The sequence below is a fragment of the Maylandia zebra genome, linkage group LG9, assembly GCF_041146795.1.
Source record: "Maylandia zebra isolate NMK-2024a linkage group LG9, Mzebra_GT3a, whole genome shotgun sequence".
Classification (NCBI taxonomy): domain Eukaryota; kingdom Metazoa; phylum Chordata; class Actinopteri; order Cichliformes; family Cichlidae; genus Maylandia; species Maylandia zebra.
Window position 1 is genome coordinate 12453990 of NC_135175.1, and position 20848 is coordinate 12474837.

The window sequence follows — 20848 nt, forward strand, 5'->3', positions numbered from 1 at the left end:
ATTATTCAGGAATTCTAAAGGCAAATGTTTCTTTTTGTTTGTCTGCTTCCAAATACGTTTCTGCATTTTTCCTATCTTTCAAATATCTCTCAACCTGAGCACAGCACAGCTGAAGGTCTTTAATACAACCAAGCTGTGAGTGAGTATATTCTGTAGCATCATATGTGTAAAATGAGTCTTTTCTTAGCTCTTAGATTGTTCTAGCAGTAGCGACAATTTCACTATAACAGGCTCGCAAAGAAATGAACTAAGGGACATGTTTTCAGTGACATCTGCCGACTAGTGACACGAAATGACCAAAAAGAGAAGTATTGCTTTCTATTTTTTGTTATAATAGCCTGACGCAGTTTCACTGTGTTTCCTAGTTTTTAAAAAGTCTACATATACTCAGAATTTAGAGCAGAACCGGAGATCGTTGTGCAACAATAAAGTCAGCAGGCTTTCGGGAATCTGACTGTAAGTTTAATCCAAGTCATATTAAGTCTCTCAATATGGCAGCAGACCCAGGCGCTACATGTACTGTACATACTATACACTTAATTCTGAACCTTAACCCTAAGAATGGTTTAACCAATCCAATCTGCTGTCAAGTTAACCGGTTTATCATTACATTATCCACCATGTTGCCTTGGATGATGTGTGAAGGAAGAAAGAAGCCTGAACAGCAGGAGGGGTGGAGGAGCTCTGCTTTACTGACTACATCCCAAGTCTTGGCCTCTCTGACTCCCTAAAGTTGTTAATGATGCATGAATCACAGAGGGCCTTATCCAAGCTGAGACGCGTATTTGCTCCTAATTGGCCACAGGTAAGGCGTCCAGCGCTTGTTTGGTTTGGTATCAGATCCTACTGGGTGAGGAGAGGGCTTATGTTTGTGTTGGTAACTGGGTCTCAGTGTAAATGCTTGTGTGTTCATAAAACTGTTGCTGGGCAATAAGTTGGTATCTGTGAAAAAAAGACAAACCTCAAAAAATCAATAAATGACACATGAGGGCTGGAGCAAATGGATTTTCTCACAGTAACTCCAAATAATTATGTTTCCTGTGCCCGTGCGATGTGGACCACAACCGAGGCAAGAGGTAATCTTAGGACATGTAAAGTGTATAATAACAAAATAAACACGTCATCCCTTATGAACTGTGAGCTGCTGTGACCTATGGACTCTCAAATGTTGACCTTTACTCAGAGCTCCCATAAAGCCAATCAGTGTCGTTCTCTAGAGGCTATAACGAGATGCCAAAATGCATCAAACCTCAGTGTTAAGACTGTTAAAACACTTCACCTTTAGTTACTACATAGTACCCCTATTAAAGCAATCAGTGTCCAAAACTGTGACACAGTGTCAATATGCATCATCTCTCCTAACTTAGTTAAAGCTGTAAAGATGCTGCGCATGTGTGAGAGTTTATTCCTTCTTACCCTTGCTCCAGTCCGGAGATGATTCCTCCTACTGCTCCTTTATTCTTTCCCCGCATTAACATGTTCTTCATTTTCATCTCCGTGATGGAGGGGAGCAGGAGGGGAACAGCTATGCAGAACAAAGCCAGCTGTGGGGCCACTGGAGCACCAGAGGCTGACTTCTTTTTCTGCCCATGGAGGAACTTCAACCGACCTTGGAACTGCATCGTCTGGAACAGAAGAAAGAAAGGACCCATCCAAAGGCCTTGATTAACATATAATACAATTACACAAACATCTAGGCTTTATTTTTCTGCCCTTTTACAAAGGCTTAAAGGTATCGACTATTATAGCGACCATTTTTATGACCAATCAGTGGCAAAGAGGTTTCATATTGTTGGCTAGGCTTCTGCTAGGTTTCTCCTCTTTTAATCTGAGTCACTGAACTGAACCTCTCTAGCATATCTGCACTGTTAGTGCCACTTTCAGACAAATAGTATCGGTTCCTATAAAGTCAGTTGTGCCGACACTCCATCCATTAAAGCTAAATTCTAGTATTTTATTCGTAAGCTTCTTGGCTCAAATCAGGAGGCATCTGTGTCTGTGGCATGCACGCGTGTGGTCTAAACATTTAGCTAGCCAAGCTTGTTAATGTTAGCTAACTTAAACCTGGTAATCCTCCCCTCAAGTCCAGTTTAACCAAGTTTAATTAGATGTTGTGTGCAGTGTTCAACATCTTGATTAAACCTGTCAGCTAACTTTTATTAGCCAACACTGGTGGACATTTAATTTTTGGCTAACACTGTGAAGGAACTGACTGACTTTCCTGTCCATGAAATAAGGCTGCTACTGTGTCTGAAAACACTCGTAAGTGGTCCAAATGTTATGAAACCGAGACTTTCTTGCCAGATTATTTGTGAGCAGATTGAGCACTGTGCGTTACATTACAAATTGTTGTGTCCTAACTGTAATTATGTTGACTGATGAGGAAAGCCTCCAACCAGTATTTCCTCACTACTTGGCTACCAGCATCTACAGTATATGTAGAAAATTGCCATCTAAAATTTCAGTTGTGCGGCCAGCTTCAGTGCAACCAGAGAGGACTTGGTGACAGTAAACTTGACTGACCCTGATGAAACAGTCCAAACCCATATTCTCGTTGCTCTGTCATCAGGGCCTTCAGCTTTTCCACTGCTGGTCTCCAAACCACTCTAGTCACAGCCATGAGGGATGAACCACGCTCATTCTCTGCCACTGTGGCCATGCACCCAATTACCTTATAATTCTGTCAATACACCTATAAATAACTGCACATACTACAATTATATGTGAAGTCTTGCGGTACCAAGGGGTTATAACACTTTTTATAGCCCTGGGTCTTCTTCCAGTGAGTGGGCAACCCCTGCTCAGTTTTTATATTTTGCGTAAACTTTAATGAACTGAAAACTGAAGTAACGTTGTTGGGGTTTTTTTTTTGAGTTTGAGTTGGTTCAATTACTCACCAAGAATCCAGAGGTGCTGTCCAAAAGGCATCGGACTCTGGCTATGAAACATCTGTTGAGAAAGCAGGAGAGCTCGGGAGGGATTTCCCCTGCCTCTGGAGAATGGAACAGGCTGCTCACTACAAAGTCTTCACCTGTAATTTAGTAAAGAAATATGGAGAGGGTATGAGTAATACAATTTGTACTGCAATTTGTGTAATAATACAGGAGAAAACAAGATACATATGTATAAATATGATGACGTTTTAAATGACAACAATATTTATAGTTAGCAAATGACTGGGACAGACTTCTTTTTTGTATTTTTATTACTTACCTGCTTTTATGAATAATACACTGCTGTTTAAAGCATTTATCTGTCAGCACTGTATCAATTTTAATTAATGAATCGTTAAAACTGTTAATAACGAGTGTAATGTGAGACAGACACCCTTAAGATCAGGCTTAAAACTTTCCTTTTTTGATAAAGCATATAGTTAGGGCTGGATCAGGTGACTCCGACTCCTCCCTCGGTTACGCTGCAATAGGCTCCTGGTGAGCTTCCCATGATGCACTGAGTGTTTCTTCTTCAGTCCCCTTTCTCACTAACTATGTGTTTATATGCCTCACTGCATTTAGTTATTAGTTATTATTAACATCTGGCTTATTTCCACAGCTCGTCTTTGACCTGTCTTTCTCCCCTCACCCCTAACCGGTCACGGCAGATGGCCGACACTCCCTGAGCCTGTTTCTGCTGGAGGTTTCTTCCTGTTGAAAGGGAGTTTTTCCTTCCCACTTTTGCCACGGGGGGTCGTCTACTGATTGTTGGGGTTTTCCCTCTATATTTGTAGGGTCATTGCCTCAATTTGGCACTATATCAATAAATTTGAACTGAATTGAATTGAGATTGACAGAATAGATGGTTCCTCTCATCAACATCATACAGATCCAGGAATAGAAATCTCAGCAGCTGACCTCATCACCTCAAACCTATTGCATTGTTCGATAATAAGTTTTATATGTTCCCATACTAAATTCATAGTGATCTACCCACCAGTTCCTGCAGCTAGCTGGTTATCCTGGTGTGCCACCGTCCCTTGGTGCTGTGGAGGACACATGGCCCAGTGGAGCTGGCGTCTGAATTCCTGACGGTCGTCTATGTGGATGTAGTCAAACACATTCTGGTGCATCACGTCAGTCTGTGGGGAGGGGATTCGGACTGGTTTGGTTAATCAGTTTTAATTTTTAGTTTTACATCCGGTTTATGACTTTGGACGACCGAGTTTTGCTTCCATTCTTGTAGCTGACAGCTGTTCGCCGCTCTCAGGGCTAATTCTGCCCCACCATTCCTGGGGAGGTCAACGCTATACATACAAAGTCGATGAAAGTCAGACAACCAGAGCACTCGCACAGTTACATACACATGCAAAAAGGCAGGAGAATTGCCCCAGTACAGTAACAGTCTTAAGGGCAGCTGCGGGGCCAGCGAGGGCAGCTGTGTTTGTCAAACATCGCGTGACACCAGCTCCCGAACGGCAGTCCAGCCCAGCTTTCTCTCCACATCCACACAAACACACAGTAAGTCGGGTTCCAGCCCGCTCTCGTCATTCCTCCCTCTCTTTTCCAGCAATAGCTGTGTTTTCTGTCATTCCATGACAGATTCCTCACTAAAATGTTCAACCTTCTCCTCTTCCCTCTCCCCCTCCTCCCTGCCCTCGCTCCATAATTTCCACACTGGTGGCACGCGAGGCTTTTTGATCGCCTGCCTCTGCAAACACAATCTGTTCCCACTGTCTTCGGCGAGCGCTTCGTCCTGTGGTTGGGTTCCCTACCGGCAGTCAGGCAGACAGAAGGATCGAGTGACTATTGTTTATGTTTCTTGTAAAAAAACTCAGAGAGGAAAAGAAGAGGGGGAGGAAAAAGAGAATAAGTGATATTTTCAGTGACCTTCAAAGGCTAACTGCCCCTGTAACAAATTGGATCAAAGGCCAGTGGAGGTTTTCTGCTCTTCTGTGGCGCTTTCTTGTGGTGCTACTTAGCAAAGCCATGTCTTTTCTTCTTTATTTCCTGTGGTATATTATGGATAAGTGTCTTTCTGAATACAGCTGTGGGCTCAAAATTATGTTACATGCTGTCAAAGCCTGAGAGGCAAAGCATGTGGCTTAAAAGCAACTAACAGCTCCTTTGCAAGAGCTGAACATGTGGGAAAGTATAAAAGAATGTTTTCATGACAGTCTGAAAATACAACACGCGGATCTGTGAGTATTTAAAAAGACATATTTTTAATGTAGAAAAATGCAGAAAAGCTGTCAACTACCCGTTCACTCCTATTCATCTTCTCTGTGCTCAAAGTCACCTGCATTTTGCTTTTCACTTCTAAATATGGCCATTGCTGACTACAAAGAACACCTGATTTGAATTCTGAGCTCAACCTTGAGCTAATGCTGATGATACATTCGTTTATCACACCAAATGCTTTGCATGCTGCAGTGCTATGGCTCACAGCCAAACCTGTTGCGTGGTAATTCCTTTTCTTTTTCTTTCTTTAAAATAACTGTTTTGCATGTACGCAATTTAACGTACTGCGGTGACTTGATTCGCTTGATCCGCTGCCAAGTGTCTTACATACAGTCACTGCCGAGATCTGAGCACACAAAGGGCCAGTTGTGATTCTACTAGTGTGAGCTGGTAAATTTACATCTCTTTAATATTTAATCAGCAGCTAACATGTCGCAAAACGGTCCCGGTCCTTCCTAACATGGATACGATTTTTGCTAATTCTTCGAGCACTTGTTGCATATTGAATGAATGTTCGTTTTTTTTGTTTTTAACTGTGCTGGTCACATGTGTTTATGAAAGGCAACAACTGGATGGCAGCAACTCGACTCAACGCTGGGATGGTTTGCTGTGAAATTCAGCCAAGGCCATATTCAGGTTCTGTGCAATAATCAGCTCAAAACTGATATTTTTTTCCATTACTTTGGTTTGATTCCTGCAAAATTATTGACATTAACTTTTCGCTCGGGTCTTTTGCTGAGCACGTGACAATGAAGCTGGCATAAAGTGAAACCTTAGCTAGCAAAATCTGATCATTTGAGTGGAAATTTATGGGAACAAAAAGCAGACGTTACAAAATAAAAAGCGTTGACTGAGCTGCTAAGACACACGTGCATACGCAAATGCCCCTTGGAGTTTTAATTTCCTTTGCCCGGTGGTTCCGTGCCAATCTGTAGACACACACACACCTATGCACATACTGTGGCAGGGCGTCTCAGACCACTTTGGGTTTCATGTCAATTTCATGGCCGCCCCTGTCTGCTTGTAAGCCAAGTGGGAGCGCTGCAGAAGAATGTCTATCGTGATGTGTGTGTATGTGTGTGTGAGAAAGAGAAGGCATGAGGGCAACAGGAGGAATTTTAACAGTGAAAAGCACTTTATTTATGGCTTTGAAGGAGAGCGATGATTTCAGCATCGAGGGACAGGCGAGCCCATGTTGACTTCATTCATAATTAATGACTGGCTGGGTATAGCCACTGGAAAGGAAAAGAGTTAAACCGTCGGTGACTTATCAGTGCCCGCACACACATAACAGACGCCCGCAGAGTGTATCTCAGGGTGAAACAGAGGTCTTCACCCTTCTGTGGTCCCCTTAGGTGTAACCTTCTGGGTTTACTTTGCCCTCTGAAAGAGTTATCAGGCAGCAGGAAGTCAGAATTAAAAGAAAGGCAGTTTACTCCGGATCCTAAACTGGATGGGATGGCAACAGAAGAATGGAGCGTACTAAAAACGGCAATTGTGACCTTGTTGAATAATGACAGCAATGAGGTCCTATGAGATTTGCAGATTCGTAACCTTAAGAGGGTTTGTGTGCTAAAACACTTTCATGGATGCTATCATCACAGATTACGAGGCCATGTGACCAGCTGAAGTACAAAAAAAGGCAACTCATACCTCATTTTTATATTTTATATATTCTGGCTCAAAGAGCACATTTCCTACTGATCTGTTGGAGTTTTGGCACACTGATTCCCCCATCTACAGAACAGTCAAGGCTTATCAGCTTATCTATGGATAATCATATGTACAGCGTGCATTTTGTTTATACATATTAAACATAGATTATACAATGTTTTCACTGTATTCGTGTTCAACTCACCTGATGAAATCCCAGATAGTCCACAATGGTCGAGGAAGCGTAAAAAACCATCCCGTCACTGCTCACCACCAAGGCAAAGCCTGTCAGAGACTACACACACACACACACACACACACACAGAAAGAGAGTCAGGGCAGCTCGTGCAGCAAATAAACTCAAATGCAACAAACACACACATGACTTCTCTATTCTGTCTGTGAAAAGCGTAATACAGGTGTAAGAATATAGATACAATATAGTCAGATGTTCTAATTTGTGACCTAACCGTGGTTGAAGTTATTACTACGCCCTTAAAAAAAAGAATTTTTGCTTGTAAAACCTTTAAAAATGTAATATTCAACTTCTTTCCATAATTCTCAGAACAGCAGAAAAACTGTAAAAATGGAACAAAAGATAGAAAATTACAACACAAGAGAGGGAATGAAAAACAGATGGTTGTGTTACAGAGCGAGCCAAATAAAACTTAGTGATTTAGACTTTTTTCCTCATATTCTCTGGTTAAAACTGTATTTTTTAAAGCAGTTAGCTCGCAGATGACTTACGCGCCTATTTGCGCTCCTTTAAAGTTACACATTTCATAAGCTCGAAACTCTGTTTGACTGGTACAGCTGCTTTGATTTGTCGTAGCAAACACACTGATTAAAAGCAGAGAAACTCCAGACACAAGCACACTTCTTCCCACTTTCCCTCTTTGCTCACACACCCATCCACACAAAGCTAGGGAGGGGGGATAACGTGTTTGGCCAGCAGAGGATACAGAGAAAGAAAATGTTAAAAAAATACACAAATGGTATCTGTTAAATGAGGAGAGATGGACAGATGGAGAGGAAAAGAAAGAGTGCGAGAGATATATTTAAAAAAGGCAGCACATGAAGGAGAAAAGCACAGGAAGGAGACGGGAAAGAGGCCTTCCAGTGTGCAGTGTGCGCACAGCTGTGATAGCGTGACAACTGCAAGGCTACTTGACTTGCGTGACTGCTGCTGCCAGAGTCTGTCACCTCTATTTTACTGCGAGACTATGCAGGTCTTTCCTGGTGTGTGTGTGTTTCTGTGTGTTTCTGTGTACTTTATAAGGTAGAAAGCCCAGCTGCCCCTCACTTCACCCCAGTGCCCACTCCTTCCACGTCTCTCTCTGTCACTTACACCCAGCAGTGATATGATTGCCTTAGCGAGAGGCGAATGCTCACTGTACGCGCCCTGTCCTTACCTGTCCCATAAACTCCTCTCTGTGACCTCTCTGTGAGCAGAGCAATTTGCAGCCCTAAAACCTATCGGCGTAAAAGCCAAGCTGCAGCAAAGCAAAGCCTCTGAGAAAAAAATATTGAGAGACTGACATGATGACATCTGAAAACAGTATATGAAAGCATGACGGCAGCAGTGGAGACTGGAAGATGGGTCAAGTCCTCTGTGGCATCGATGCAGATGATGTTTGACAAGTTTAACTGGCACATGTTCAAATGTCGGGGGGGTACACACAAACACACAAACACACATAGATGCACAACTTATTCCAGCATTCAAAACAGATGCAGATTAGTTGGAAATAAAGCACACTGATATAGCATCTTTCCTCTGATACTGGTCCTCACTCAGCATTTACTGTGCAACATTTGTACAAATTAAAAGTCTTTGTTACTCGGACCAGCATTTTTGGAGCCCTCTGGAGGGTAGCGATCAATCAACATTAGTGGATTAATATTTAATGTAGCTATGTAATGTATTTAGTACTTCAATAAACATCTGGGAACAACATGTCAATGCCAGATGTGATATATTTACGTCTAAATCCAACACCGCCAACGCAGTGTCGCGGCAGTTCATCAGATAGTCACAACATCTAATGTACTTATTCGGGTTTCTGGACATAATTACCCACCCTTATCTTCGTATCCCTGAAGACATTTTTTCACCTGTCTGGCCTCAGATGTCCTGATTCATGTCCGTGTACACAAAGTGAATATTTTCCGCTATTTGAAAGGGTGTCCCAGACGGGGTTGGCCTTGGATTGATCATTTGACCTCAGTTTGAGTCATGGAGTGACATTATTTATATTATAGAAAATGCTTAGCAGCACGTTAATATGAAACAATATTTTATTGATTATCATTAAAAACGACTTGTTGAGGGTGAGGATATAAAAACGAGTTGGTTACGTTTAGGCTGTGAAGCTGCGGTTAGGTTTAAAAAAAGATCCTGTTCTGGGTTAAAATACAACAGCTGAAAGCTCTCATTTCTTAGCAATAATAGTTTCAATGTCACGCTGACTGTCACAGAAAAATATGGCAATGCATGACCATGAACTTGAACAAACAGATTGCTTTTTCACGACTATTTCACATGTAGCTATAAAGGTCTCAAGCATGGATCACTTGAAGGTCTTTGGATCATGTGTCCAAAAACTCATGAAAACATCCTAAGCATGCTGGAAAGCTAGGTTGACTTTATGAGGTCGTACAAGGCCATAAAAAGGTCGACATTTACATGTAAGGTTCATTTAGATTTATTTAGCCCATTCACCTTTCCCCACTCCTCTTCCAAGTCAGTGAAATGCCAGTAAATTTCTGCAACCCAAATTCTTTACAAAAGGACTTTGACATTTTTATTCTTCTGGAACAAATAGGCCCCAGACCTGTGACCTGAAAGAGTATGCACAAGCAAAAAGTGTATGTTCTAAAGCTTTAATTAGCTTTTTTATGCCTGGCCCTGCAAATTTATTACAGATAAATACAGTGCATTTGTTTTTTACATGTGCAAAACTTCAAGAGAACATCCGTCATTTATGCTGGAATAGAGCAGCTTATTTACTACATTTCCAGTTAAAGAGCTGGAAGGAACATCAGAACTCTATTACTCAAAATAACAATTAGTGTTTGGTTTTATATAAATAAAACCAAACACTTTATATGAATCAGCTAAATACATCTAAACACTGCCTGTTCTTCTGTTGTTGTAAACTAGGCAACAAAAAAAAGTTCCAGAAACAGAAATACTGTTATGATATTGGCTGCACTGCTGCATGCTGTTTTTGTGTGTTTCTCCATTCACATTCCCCTCAGTTCCTTGCATACTAAAGCCTTTAGGTAATGGAAACAGGCACCTGCTGCTGGCCTGCTCCACCACATATCTGCAACCGCAACGCCCCCAGCTCTCATAACTGGCCCTGGGAGACTAAAAGCTTTGACTTACAAATCTTAAGAGGCCCTTTGCACGCAGAGCCCAAAATAAAATATATGTTCGCTGGACTTGGAAGCAGCAGGGGAGCTGTAGGGCGATTGGGGCGGGAGAAGGATGTTAGTGGCGGGCATGGCGTTATTGCCTTGTATCAATGTTTCAAAGGAGTTTCTTTAGTTTTCCTGCTGTCTTGTGTCGACAGTGAGACATGAGGGGAGGTCGCAGCAACCGTGGTGATACACGCAATAGGGTTGCAGTAATATAGGATCGTGTTGTATTGACTGATAGTTAGAAAACTTTTGATAAGCCACTCAAACCAGAGTCACACATGACAAACATTTTTCATTAAAAGACTAAAAGAAGTGGTCTGTCCATCAGTCCACTGCGTTACTTCTGACTGAAATGTGTTAAAATGATATAAAGAGTTGCCTTTTAATGCGGGAAATGTAAAATATTAAAGACTTTGTTAGTATCTTTGCTTCCCCCTTGAACCTCTTTTGAGTCTAAACAGCCATTACAACACATTTTCGTCTATTAGCCTTGGTAAGTGTTGATAATTAAATATGAAAAAAAAAACATGGATGGAAATATGTTTAAATGTCCAAAAACACTGCTGCGGCACAACACGGCACAACATCGTCCTCATGTGAATTCAATTTATGCAATAAATCCTGCAACTTCCAGCACATTCGATCTGCATCAATCTCCAAAGAATTGCCTTCAGACATTTGCAAACACAGTTCATATGCAAACAGATAAACATGTACAAACACATATGCGTACAGACAAAGACATGCAATCTCCCCCAGACACACGCACACTCAAATATCCGTCTCTTCCCTCTCTTGGGATCTCGTCACCATAAGTAATGTGCAGTTTGCTATGAGGCTCCGCTGCAGGTTGAGTCACGCAACAGGAGGCAGCACATCACTACGGTCAATCTAACCTTTTGTTTCCTGTCCCACTGAGAAGCCTGACACGTTAACAGAAGCATCAGTGGATCGCTTCTGCACTCCGAATGAAGATCCGTGTAGTTTTTGTGCGATAATCTCTGTCATAATTTACTGCTTGACCGAGAGCCATGGGAATATTGCGTGGAGGCAATGACGACCTAATGCCCGAGCAATTCCCATGTAGCGTATGGCTACGTGCGTTTAAACGAGTCACACAAACGGCTTGTCACATGCTGTTTGTTACTCCACGCGAAATAAATGCCCTCGTAAAACGTGCTGTTAAAAACCTGATTAAAGGTCTCGGGTCAAGTGAGTGCTGAACAGACCTCCTATGTTCTCTGATAAATGTCGACAGGCTTGACGCCTTCTCGCTCTCTACTTCTCGCTTTCTCGTGCTTTCGGCCGGAGGTCCGACCACACACAGAAGCACACTTCCCTTGGATGCTCAAGCCGCCAACATGTGAGAGTCCCCACCTAATTCATCAGCTCTGACACTCCTGTCTCACCCATATGTCACGCAACAGCACAGCCCTGCAAAGAAGGCAGGACCAAAGGGCAAAGGGTGCGCACACACACACACACATGCAAACAAAATCCCCCCATGTCCCAAATTCCCAATCACTAATTCAGAAGCAAATGTATGCAAACCAGAACATGGCAGGAAAATAAGTGCCAACCAAAAGGTAAAATATGGCACATAGTGTGGTAACAGTTGATATTAATACAACTGCTTTGGTGCTGTATTTACAGATGTAGCATGTTAAATGTTCCACATGATCGCCACACATACAGACAACACCCATGTGGTTTCTTACTTCCAGGAGGAGGCTGCTTTCATTCACGCCTGTGCCCAGTGGAAGGCTCTCTTTCCTGGGTTCAGGGTTAGAGGATGCTGTGCTCATGATGTGCTTCCTGCTGGTCTTGTCTTGGCTCGCTGTAAAAAAAAGAAAAAAGAAAATGGGTAAACAGGTTGGCACGAAGGACTCGCTTTTGTTTAACACAATAATCCAAAAGCCACCGGTCAGTTTGAGAATGTTAAAAATGAGAACAGAAGAGGTGGAAAGAACATCCCCAAACAAAACGAGAAGATCACACACGCTGGATACAGCCCTGATTTAAATGTATCCTTATAGGGTTATGCGCTCATATGTGCTGTTGAAGGTCTGAATTCTTAACCTAATTCAATGCACATTCAGAATACAGAGCATATAACAAGGCCTGTGTCAAAACAGGAAACAGTTGACTTTAATAACAATAATAATTCTGTTTTCTCTGATGTGGCAGCGAGAGAACACGACCAGCACTCAGACATGTGGCCGACACATTAACCGTATCGGTCTCCCTTTCTTAGGCGCTGCACTAATGCCAGGTATTACTCTGCGTGGTTGGCTGGTCTAACAAGACAAAACACTGGAAGATTTCATGACTTTAGAGGATTTCTTACACACGATACAGCCACATGCACATGCAAATCTCACTGGGCTACAGAAAGCCAGGCCAAAAAAAATTGAATGCTTTAGCGACATTTGAATGGGAAGTGGTTAACCAGACATAGAGCATTCACTTGTGGATGCTCATGCTCTCTGCTTTTACTGAACTGTGCAACAGGTTCTCAGTCAACAATAACAAATATACTCAGCTGCTAAAATAAGAACATCTTGTCTAAGCAACCCCCTGAATAAAGCATCATAGTTTTTTTTAAGTTGACTTATGCAGTTGCAGTTGTGCAGTTTTATACATTAAAGCTGATTCGTACTACATCACGAGAATAACACAATTACATTTTGTACTATTTCACATGTTATAACATAGAGGCACAATATGACAAAGTTCTTTGTGCACGAAAGTGTCGTTGACGAATAAGTAAAAGCCTTCTGGTTCCAGTGACTAACTAAGCCTGACCTCTGGCCTCTCTGTGGCTCACAAAGAGGGCTCCTACAGGCCGACAATGTAATGAGCGGCCATTCAAATCTCTCGCTACACTGTCTCGTAACTAAGCACAGTTTTAACCTGGGTCTTCAAAGGTGAAATATGCCACCTGCATGCTTAAGCCCATGCAATTAGCTTACATGACTGTGGCATGTCGATTCGTCACATGTGCACACGTGGTGACGTATGCATTGCGTGTCGAAGGCATGTTTGCGTGTTTCTCTCACAGGCGTGCTGTCAGGGAGCATGCAGCTCACTCCGAGTGACCGGCCCTTCACTCCATCATTCATTGTAGCAGGCACGGATTAGTCATGCGACATGCACACACACACACACACACACACACACACACACACTGAGAGCATATAAATCTATACATCTACTGATGCTTCATATAGCTCCCACCCCCACTGAGTAACCTCATTACAGCTTCCATCCTCCCCCCTCCACCCCATTCGCACTCCTTCAACTGCCCTCCTCCTCTCTCCACCCCGCCTTTGTTTCAGTCCATCGACGACTGATTTCACTGATTTTGTTGGAACAGTTGGCGTTCTCTTGAATCCACACTGAAGCTTGCAAACCCTTTTTTTCTGCGCCCGTACAGTTTGTCAGGATGAATTTCTTTCACGTGCAATAATTCATTCCCCCAGTTGGAAAAGTAGGTTTATTCAAGCTGTACGAGGAAATAAATGCCCTAACGTGTGCAAGCGCAAGAGCTTTGACAGACAGCTACATTTTTAAAAAGCCAGTAATAATGTTAAGTATTTTGTCATCACCTCTGCAGGTGCAAATGCATGCAAACAAACAGACTCAGACAGTCACACACGCGAACACACACAAAACCCATTCTGTCCAATCACCGCAACATCATCCAACCAGTGGAAACCACTGCAGAGGGAAATGAATCTAATAACCGTCTTTATTTTCCTCCTTCAACGCCTGGTGCATTTTTTTGTTTTCTCTCTTACGGCAGCTTTTTGGAGAGGATGCAGCGTCAGGAAAGACAAACATACGGGATGATTAATTATCGGCACCGGTACTTCCTCTGCCAACAATACGGGCTTTATTCATCGCCGCTCATGTCTTCGGGTTTGCTTTTCTTTGCCTCTATTTTCTCCCTCTCTGGTCGAAAAAGGAAAACAGAGTAGGTAATGGTGAGGCGTTTATGTGCTCCGCGTGAGGACAGGGTGTTAAGTAAAAAGTGACAAGTAGCGGGATGTAGATGGTGCCAAAGGGTGAGGCTGAAAGTGTTTAGCTCCTTTTTAGTCAGCACCGTCTGTCTTTCCACTTTCACTGAGAATCTCAGGACCACCCGCCAAACACCGAGCATAACACAGCATGACTTCATTTTCACAGTCTAAGGCACAATTGTCTCAGCACTTCAATCACCAAACAGAACTTCTGGGATGACTGACGAGAGGAGCTTATAGTGATATTAGATGCGTTGATTTGTCGTAATAAACTAACATTATGAGAAGCGCTGTAATTCAGAGGGAGCCAAAGGACTTTCACAAAACTTTGAACAACCTGCTGGATGCCGCCTGTAAGCAGAGCAGAGCCCTGTGTGGAGCAGGTATTAACTTAAACGGCCTCTAGGGGGTGAGGTGAGATTTGGCACTGTAGCAGACGGATGTGTAGAGCACAGGCTCGGTTTGTTTGTCTGTTTTCAACTGCTTCTCCTCTAAAGCCACTTCCTCCTGTAACACCACCAAGAACACCTTAAAAAAAACAAAACAAAAGAAAAAGAGAGAGAAAACAGAAAAGAGATAAAAGAAGAGGCTGCATCCAATAAGAAGAAAAGACAGGGAGAGACAGTTGTTTCAGCAGAGGGGTGTAACGTTTCTGAGGGCTTGACATGCTTTTTTTTTTTTTAATAATGGGGATAAAAGACAAAAAATAGTTACAAATTGATGCCAAATGCTGAATCAAAGATGTCACGACATTATGCTTAAAATTAATGCTGCAGAAGAGTTTTTATGACTATGCAAATTTATGAATTGCTTCAAGTCATGCACAAGGGTTGGTCTACTTTTAACATCATGTTCCTAAACAGAGCAATGCGCAGTGAGGAGCGAGTAAGTGTTTTTACACGGCTCATAGACACGAAACCAGCAGGCATCCTGCTCCAAGCTGAGTCAATAAGGTGGTTATAGCTGCTGTTTCTGTAGTTTTTCACTATGTTACATTTAAAGTAAATGTTAGTAGAAGTTGGTCCAGTCAATTTTAGCGTTACGTTAAAGCTGTTGTAGGTAACAATATACACAACTGTTAAAATTAGCTTGACTAACTATCTACAGCAGATGAACAGTATCTGAGAGTCTATAAAAATCCAGCAAAGATCTGACACAAGACATAAGATGTGTATCTGGCCCTTCAACCGGTTACTGAAGCCTCATTAAAAAGGGTTTCAGTGGAGGGGCGGATGTCAAGAAGCCATTCTTAATGACAGAAAACAGGGAGAATACACAATAGCTGGACTGAAAACCAGTAGCAACAGATCTGATGGGAGTGATGAATTCGTGGTTTTAATCTCTGTTTCAAACTGTCATCAATATATACGCAGGAAGTCGGGAGAGATGTACAACAGTGAGTTTTTTCAGCCATCTGCAAAGCACGGCAGAGGTGCTGTCATGATTTGGGCCTGCATTTCAGCCACAGGTGTTTGAGATCTTTTGAGACCACTGTGCCACGCCATCTGGAGAGCATGTGATCTGCAACAGTTTCATTTTTCAGTATGACAATGATCCGAAACACACCGTCAATGCAGCAAAAGCATACCAGGATAGTGAAACACTATCACGCACAAGGCCTCCCAAAAGCTTGGAGCTCAACATTATTGAAGCAGTGTGGGATCATCTTGAGAGAGAACAGAACAAAAAGCAGTCAAGGTCCAAAGAAGAAGAAGCCTGGAGAACTATTCCTGAAGACTACTTTACATTAAAAAAGTTACAAGAAAGCTAAGAGGGTTCAGATTGTGTTGAAGAATAAATGTGGTCGTACCAAATATTGACTTTATAGCCAGTATTTTTGCACATTTCACTAAATCACTGCACCTAGCAAAGTATTAAACGAGAGATACTAAAAATATTTATTCATTATTTATAATCAATGAAAAAAAAAAACCCCAAGAAACTCCCAGCAAACATCACTGAAAAGTCATCATCTATCAGGTAAAATCTCATTTCTGGTGAATGGCAGGGACACCTACACCCATTCGTCTCTGTGCGCCCCTCATTGGAGTAGCAGGGGTGCCATCTTTTGGCAGCTGATCCACGGCTGTGCCAAGAAGAGCTCCAGACATGAACATGGGAGCGCAGTACAGCACAGCAGTTCTTCCCCTCCCACAAGGCTTGCGTGAGTAGAGAAAACTATGTGTGTGTGTGTTTTCATATGTGTGTGTGGAGGCTGGGTTGGCTCACTGCCACCTCCTTTGCCTATTCCCGCCCCCTTCCCTTAGCACTCTTCTCTCTCTCTCTCTCTCTCTCTCACTGCCGGCACAGGAAATCCACAGCAGAGAGAGCAATACTAACAGAGAGAGAGGCAGCGCGAGAGAGAGAGAGAGGAGCTGGCTGATCAAGGGCTGGTTGTCACGCGAGCGAGCCGTCTGTCAATCTCCCCCCCTTCCTCCTGACAGACTGCTGGCGGACAGCCAAGGCCTTGCGTGCAAGCCGACGAGCCACATTAGCCCATAAAGAATTTCATAATAGCAACAGCTGTTAAATATTGATGACTGCTGGCAAGCGCTCAATGGCGCTCTGCAAAAAGGTTAAGCCTCCTCTGTAATGGAAGCTAATACTTCATTATGCCAGAGATCAAATGTCCGGATCTCGCCTCGTCTAAATTTGAACTTTTTTTTTTCTCTTGTTTTTGCAATAAAAAAAAAAAAAAAAAACACAAAAAAGGATTTACAGCTAGAAACGTTTTGGGGCATTTCCCTGCTGTTCTAAAGACAAACAGAAGCAGACTTTTCCACTGCTTTTAACTGCAGCAGATGAGGAAACATACAGCACACTGACTCAATCATCCCACGTAACAATATTAACTTTAAATATGAGCTTCGTAAGCTCACCGATATTGTTTTAGATGAATGTTTTGGTTCCCCTGTGACCTGCTATGTAAGATTACATTTAAATGAATGGAGAGATTTAGAGCGACTTTCTTTGTCTGTTAACAAAACAACAACTACAAACAGCACGTTTGTTGGAGGCAGCACAGGACTCAGAAATATTTACCTTTCAGAGGAGATTATAATGCGAGCGAGTAATTTTTATTTTCCTGGGGGAGCATGCACATGTACTGTAGTTTGAGCAGCTAGGGGGAAGCCTATCTCTGAAGCAGGAAAAAAACAGAACCCTGATTCCTGAATAGAACGTAAACAAAGGCCTTGGTTGTGCGCCTAGATACTGAAGCAGAAGGGAAGTGATATTATGACAGAGCAAATGGGATCACACAGAAGAGCACAAGATGTAAACTCAATTGTTTCCACTTCTCTGTTTTGGTTGGCAAGCAGTCGCCACACTCTACAGGAGTAATACGTCTCCACACATGAGCCTTTGGGCAAAACATACTTGCATGGTAACTTCTTCACTACCGCTACTGTATGTGGCTCTGTCTGCATGGTGCACCATAAAACTGGCGCCACGCACCTTTTCCTTGCAAACACACACACACACACACTGGAGAACTATTATAGCGATCATAATTTGAAAGTCATCTAATTGCTTCTATAAATAGAGGACATGACTGATTGTGGCGCACATGCTTTATATGTGAGCGTGATGTTTGTCTGCTGGGAAAATTGCTTTTCTGATGAATCCGCTGAAATGAGCGACGCACAAGCGTAGCCAGCGAAAGGGCTGTCTAAACACTCCTAAATTTGGCTCGTCAAGCCCTAGGAAAATTAACCGCAACATCAGCTCAATGTGGTGCAATATTTATACAGACAATTAGAAAAGCTAACAGAATGCGAATGGACGCAGGCCCAAGGAGAATGTGCTTCGGCACGAAACGACGTGCTCTCTCTCCTCGCACGCACACGCGCACGCTGCATTCAGGCATGTGTCGCGTGAGATGAGCCAGTTATGCAGGAAAGCTTTTTATTTGACTGTACCCAAATGAATGCAACAGTGTGTCTTCTAATTGAAGACAACAAGACGCTGTAGTTTTCCTCCCGGGGCCGGCGATGTTCCACCAGCTAAACGTCGACCCTGGCCCTCGGTAAAGCTCCACGGGGTTGAACTCAGGATATAAACTCCCTCGTGAGTCACACAGTATATTCCAGCAATAAAACTGCCAAGAGGCAGAATGACAACATGTGTGTGAGCACTGCATGTACACAAACAAACACACACAGTACAAGTGGATTTAGGAGGGGAAACCTCACTATAAGGCGTATTGTCTTTTCCCTTCAATTTGCTTCCTTTGCTTCCCTGTTTATGTCAAACCTCCGTGGACATGCACGGTCAAATCATGACATAATATATTTCCTTTCAGGCACCTCAGTGTCCAGACACAATTTAGCCTTGGTGACGCACTTCTTTGCAGAGTACTTTTTCTGCCATTTTATTTTTACTTAGTTCGATTTCTGCCATACAGTCTGTTTTCCAGTTAGCCAACTGTAAAATGAAGTAACAAGAGTGAATACATTTCTAATGCATGCACTGAAATGAGTGCAACATCTCACATCTCAGATCTGCTGCACTACTGTAGGAGGCATCAGCTCTTGCACGCATATACAGTATGCGTTTTGCATGGATACCCTATAAATAGCTGTTCCTTGGATTCCTGTTTTGATGAGGATGGTTGTGGCCCGCTGCTCTCTCAAGGAGCTTGTGGTTAATAAAAGTTGCATTCAGGAACACCACCTGGCCACAATAAAGCACAGGCCTCCTATTTTTGTACTCGCAAAATCTCCGTTTTCATGAGCAGTCTGAGATTCAAGAGCTTGAAGTTGCCATACAGTGTCCTTTAAACTCTAACGTTTATGTGCAAGCTGCTGTAAAGTCCAAATTGCTGACTTTACGTTTAACTGTGGGTAAATTTGTAATGAAAACGTATCCTCTTTTTCTAAACAAACAGAAAACTCAGCAAACAGACGTGCCACGAGGTGAATGTGTTGTTTTAAGAATACAGTGAAAAGGGAGAGATAATGAAGAGGAAGAGAAAGAAGAGATGAGGCCTTGGTGCAAAATCAAGCTTACAATGTATAAAGTAAGCAACTATAAAGTGTTTCTCACTCATTCATCCTTATTCTTACTGAAGAAAGAAATACGTGAGACAAACTTGGGGAATATTTCTTTGTCTTATATCCCTAAACTTTGGTTTCTCTGAATTCTGAATGAGAAGAGAGGAAGGCAAGAGGAAGACAGAAAGCAGATCAGAGGTAAGAGTCTGCAGCATCATGTGCGCTGCCACTTTAAATGAAATGGTGGTTTCTTGTTTGGTGTGCCAATTAATGTCATTCTTACTTAAAATGAGAGGGAGTGAAAGAACCACAACAAGCCCAAGATTATCACTCTGGTATTCTCCTCCTTGTTTAAGAGCCAAAAGCACTCCTCACTTCAGTCTCCATAAACAGGGAGTTAAGCAGGTTTCTGGAAAAAGAACCACACCTTTTTTTAAAACCTTGATTCCTTCAGTGATCCAATTAGATTTTATTTTTTTCATGTGTAAAACCTCTTCATAACGAAAGGGTAATCTGTTAAAAAGATTATGGTACCGTTTCGGCCCATTGAGGCAAGTAATAATGGGCAGATGGTCCCTGAGGCTCAATCCATATGGGAGGGAAACTACACTAATGCCGCTGTAGCACGCAATGCTAAACAAATGCTAACCACTGACTTGTGGTGGGAAGACTGTTTCACAGCTTCAGAAAATACGTGTTGCTTAAATTTTACTGAAGGAGACGGTTGTTAGCAGGGAAGAGAGTGAGTTTGGTGAACGCAGAAAGTGGCTCAAAGCTGTACGTTTTAAAAAGTTCAAGATCAGACAATGGTAGCGCTACCATAGCATGTAATGCTGCTAAATGTTAAAAAGAAGGGAGTGGAAAGAGAAGTACAAGAGGTCTCTACTCCTAAAGGGTTTTACCCTGGTAGGAATTTCTTGTTTAAGCTGGTGTCGTCCGAGTGGTTACCCTGCACCTAACGGAGTAGCTCCAGTAGTTAGTTGCAGTTACCAGCCACACCCGGTGCTCTTCCTCTAATGACTGTGCTTCAAGATGATCTGTCTGCTCATGGCGAGGACTAGAGAAATACCAGTCCTTTATTACAAAGCATCACTTTTCATACTCTTTTGCAAAAATCTACTCCCCACTGAGATCGCTTTTTACGCACATGACTCCAGTTGCAACACACTTTCTTCCGCTTTTTGAATATTCGTCTGAACGCAGTGACGCCGCTGACATCCTTTTTATAACATCACTGCTTTTCTTTCATTCATTGTTTTCACTCATTTTACTACGTCTGCTGTTTTGAAATATTGCATTTCGTACAAGATTAGCATTAGCAACAATCACGTGTGTATACATTTCCGAACTCTTTATTTTATCTAGCATCTGATGGCGCTGTGGTGTGCTGGCAGCATATCATCAATGTGTAATTAAATGGGTGTGAGATGGTTAATGAGCCAAGGGTTGAGGAGGATCAAGTGACCCATGATGGTGATCATCCTTAATGCATGAAAGCCATTAACCTGTCAATCACTAGATGCTACCACAGGTGTTACATGTCCGCTGTGTCAGTGTGATCAATCTGTGAAGCGGGTAA

General features: G+C 42.5%; 1 protein-coding gene across 2 annotated transcripts in view; it reads right to left on the minus strand.

Annotated features, from left to right (window-relative positions):
• LOC101477282 (uncharacterized) overlaps positions 1-20848 on the minus strand; it is a 63393-nt gene that overhangs the window by 3556 nt on the left and 38989 nt on the right. For both annotated transcript variants that reach the window (XM_076888033.1, XM_004575804.5), the window contains exons 4-8: positions 11972-12090; positions 7033-7122; positions 3931-4075; positions 2898-3031; positions 1417-1625 (exon numbers count right to left, since the gene is read on the minus strand). In XM_076888033.1, the coding sequence (XP_076744148.1) occupies positions 1417-1625; positions 2898-3031; positions 3931-4075; positions 7033-7122; positions 11972-12090 (697 nt within the window). The remainder of the gene's footprint in view (positions 1-1416; positions 1626-2897; positions 3032-3930; positions 4076-7032; positions 7123-11971; positions 12091-20848) is intronic.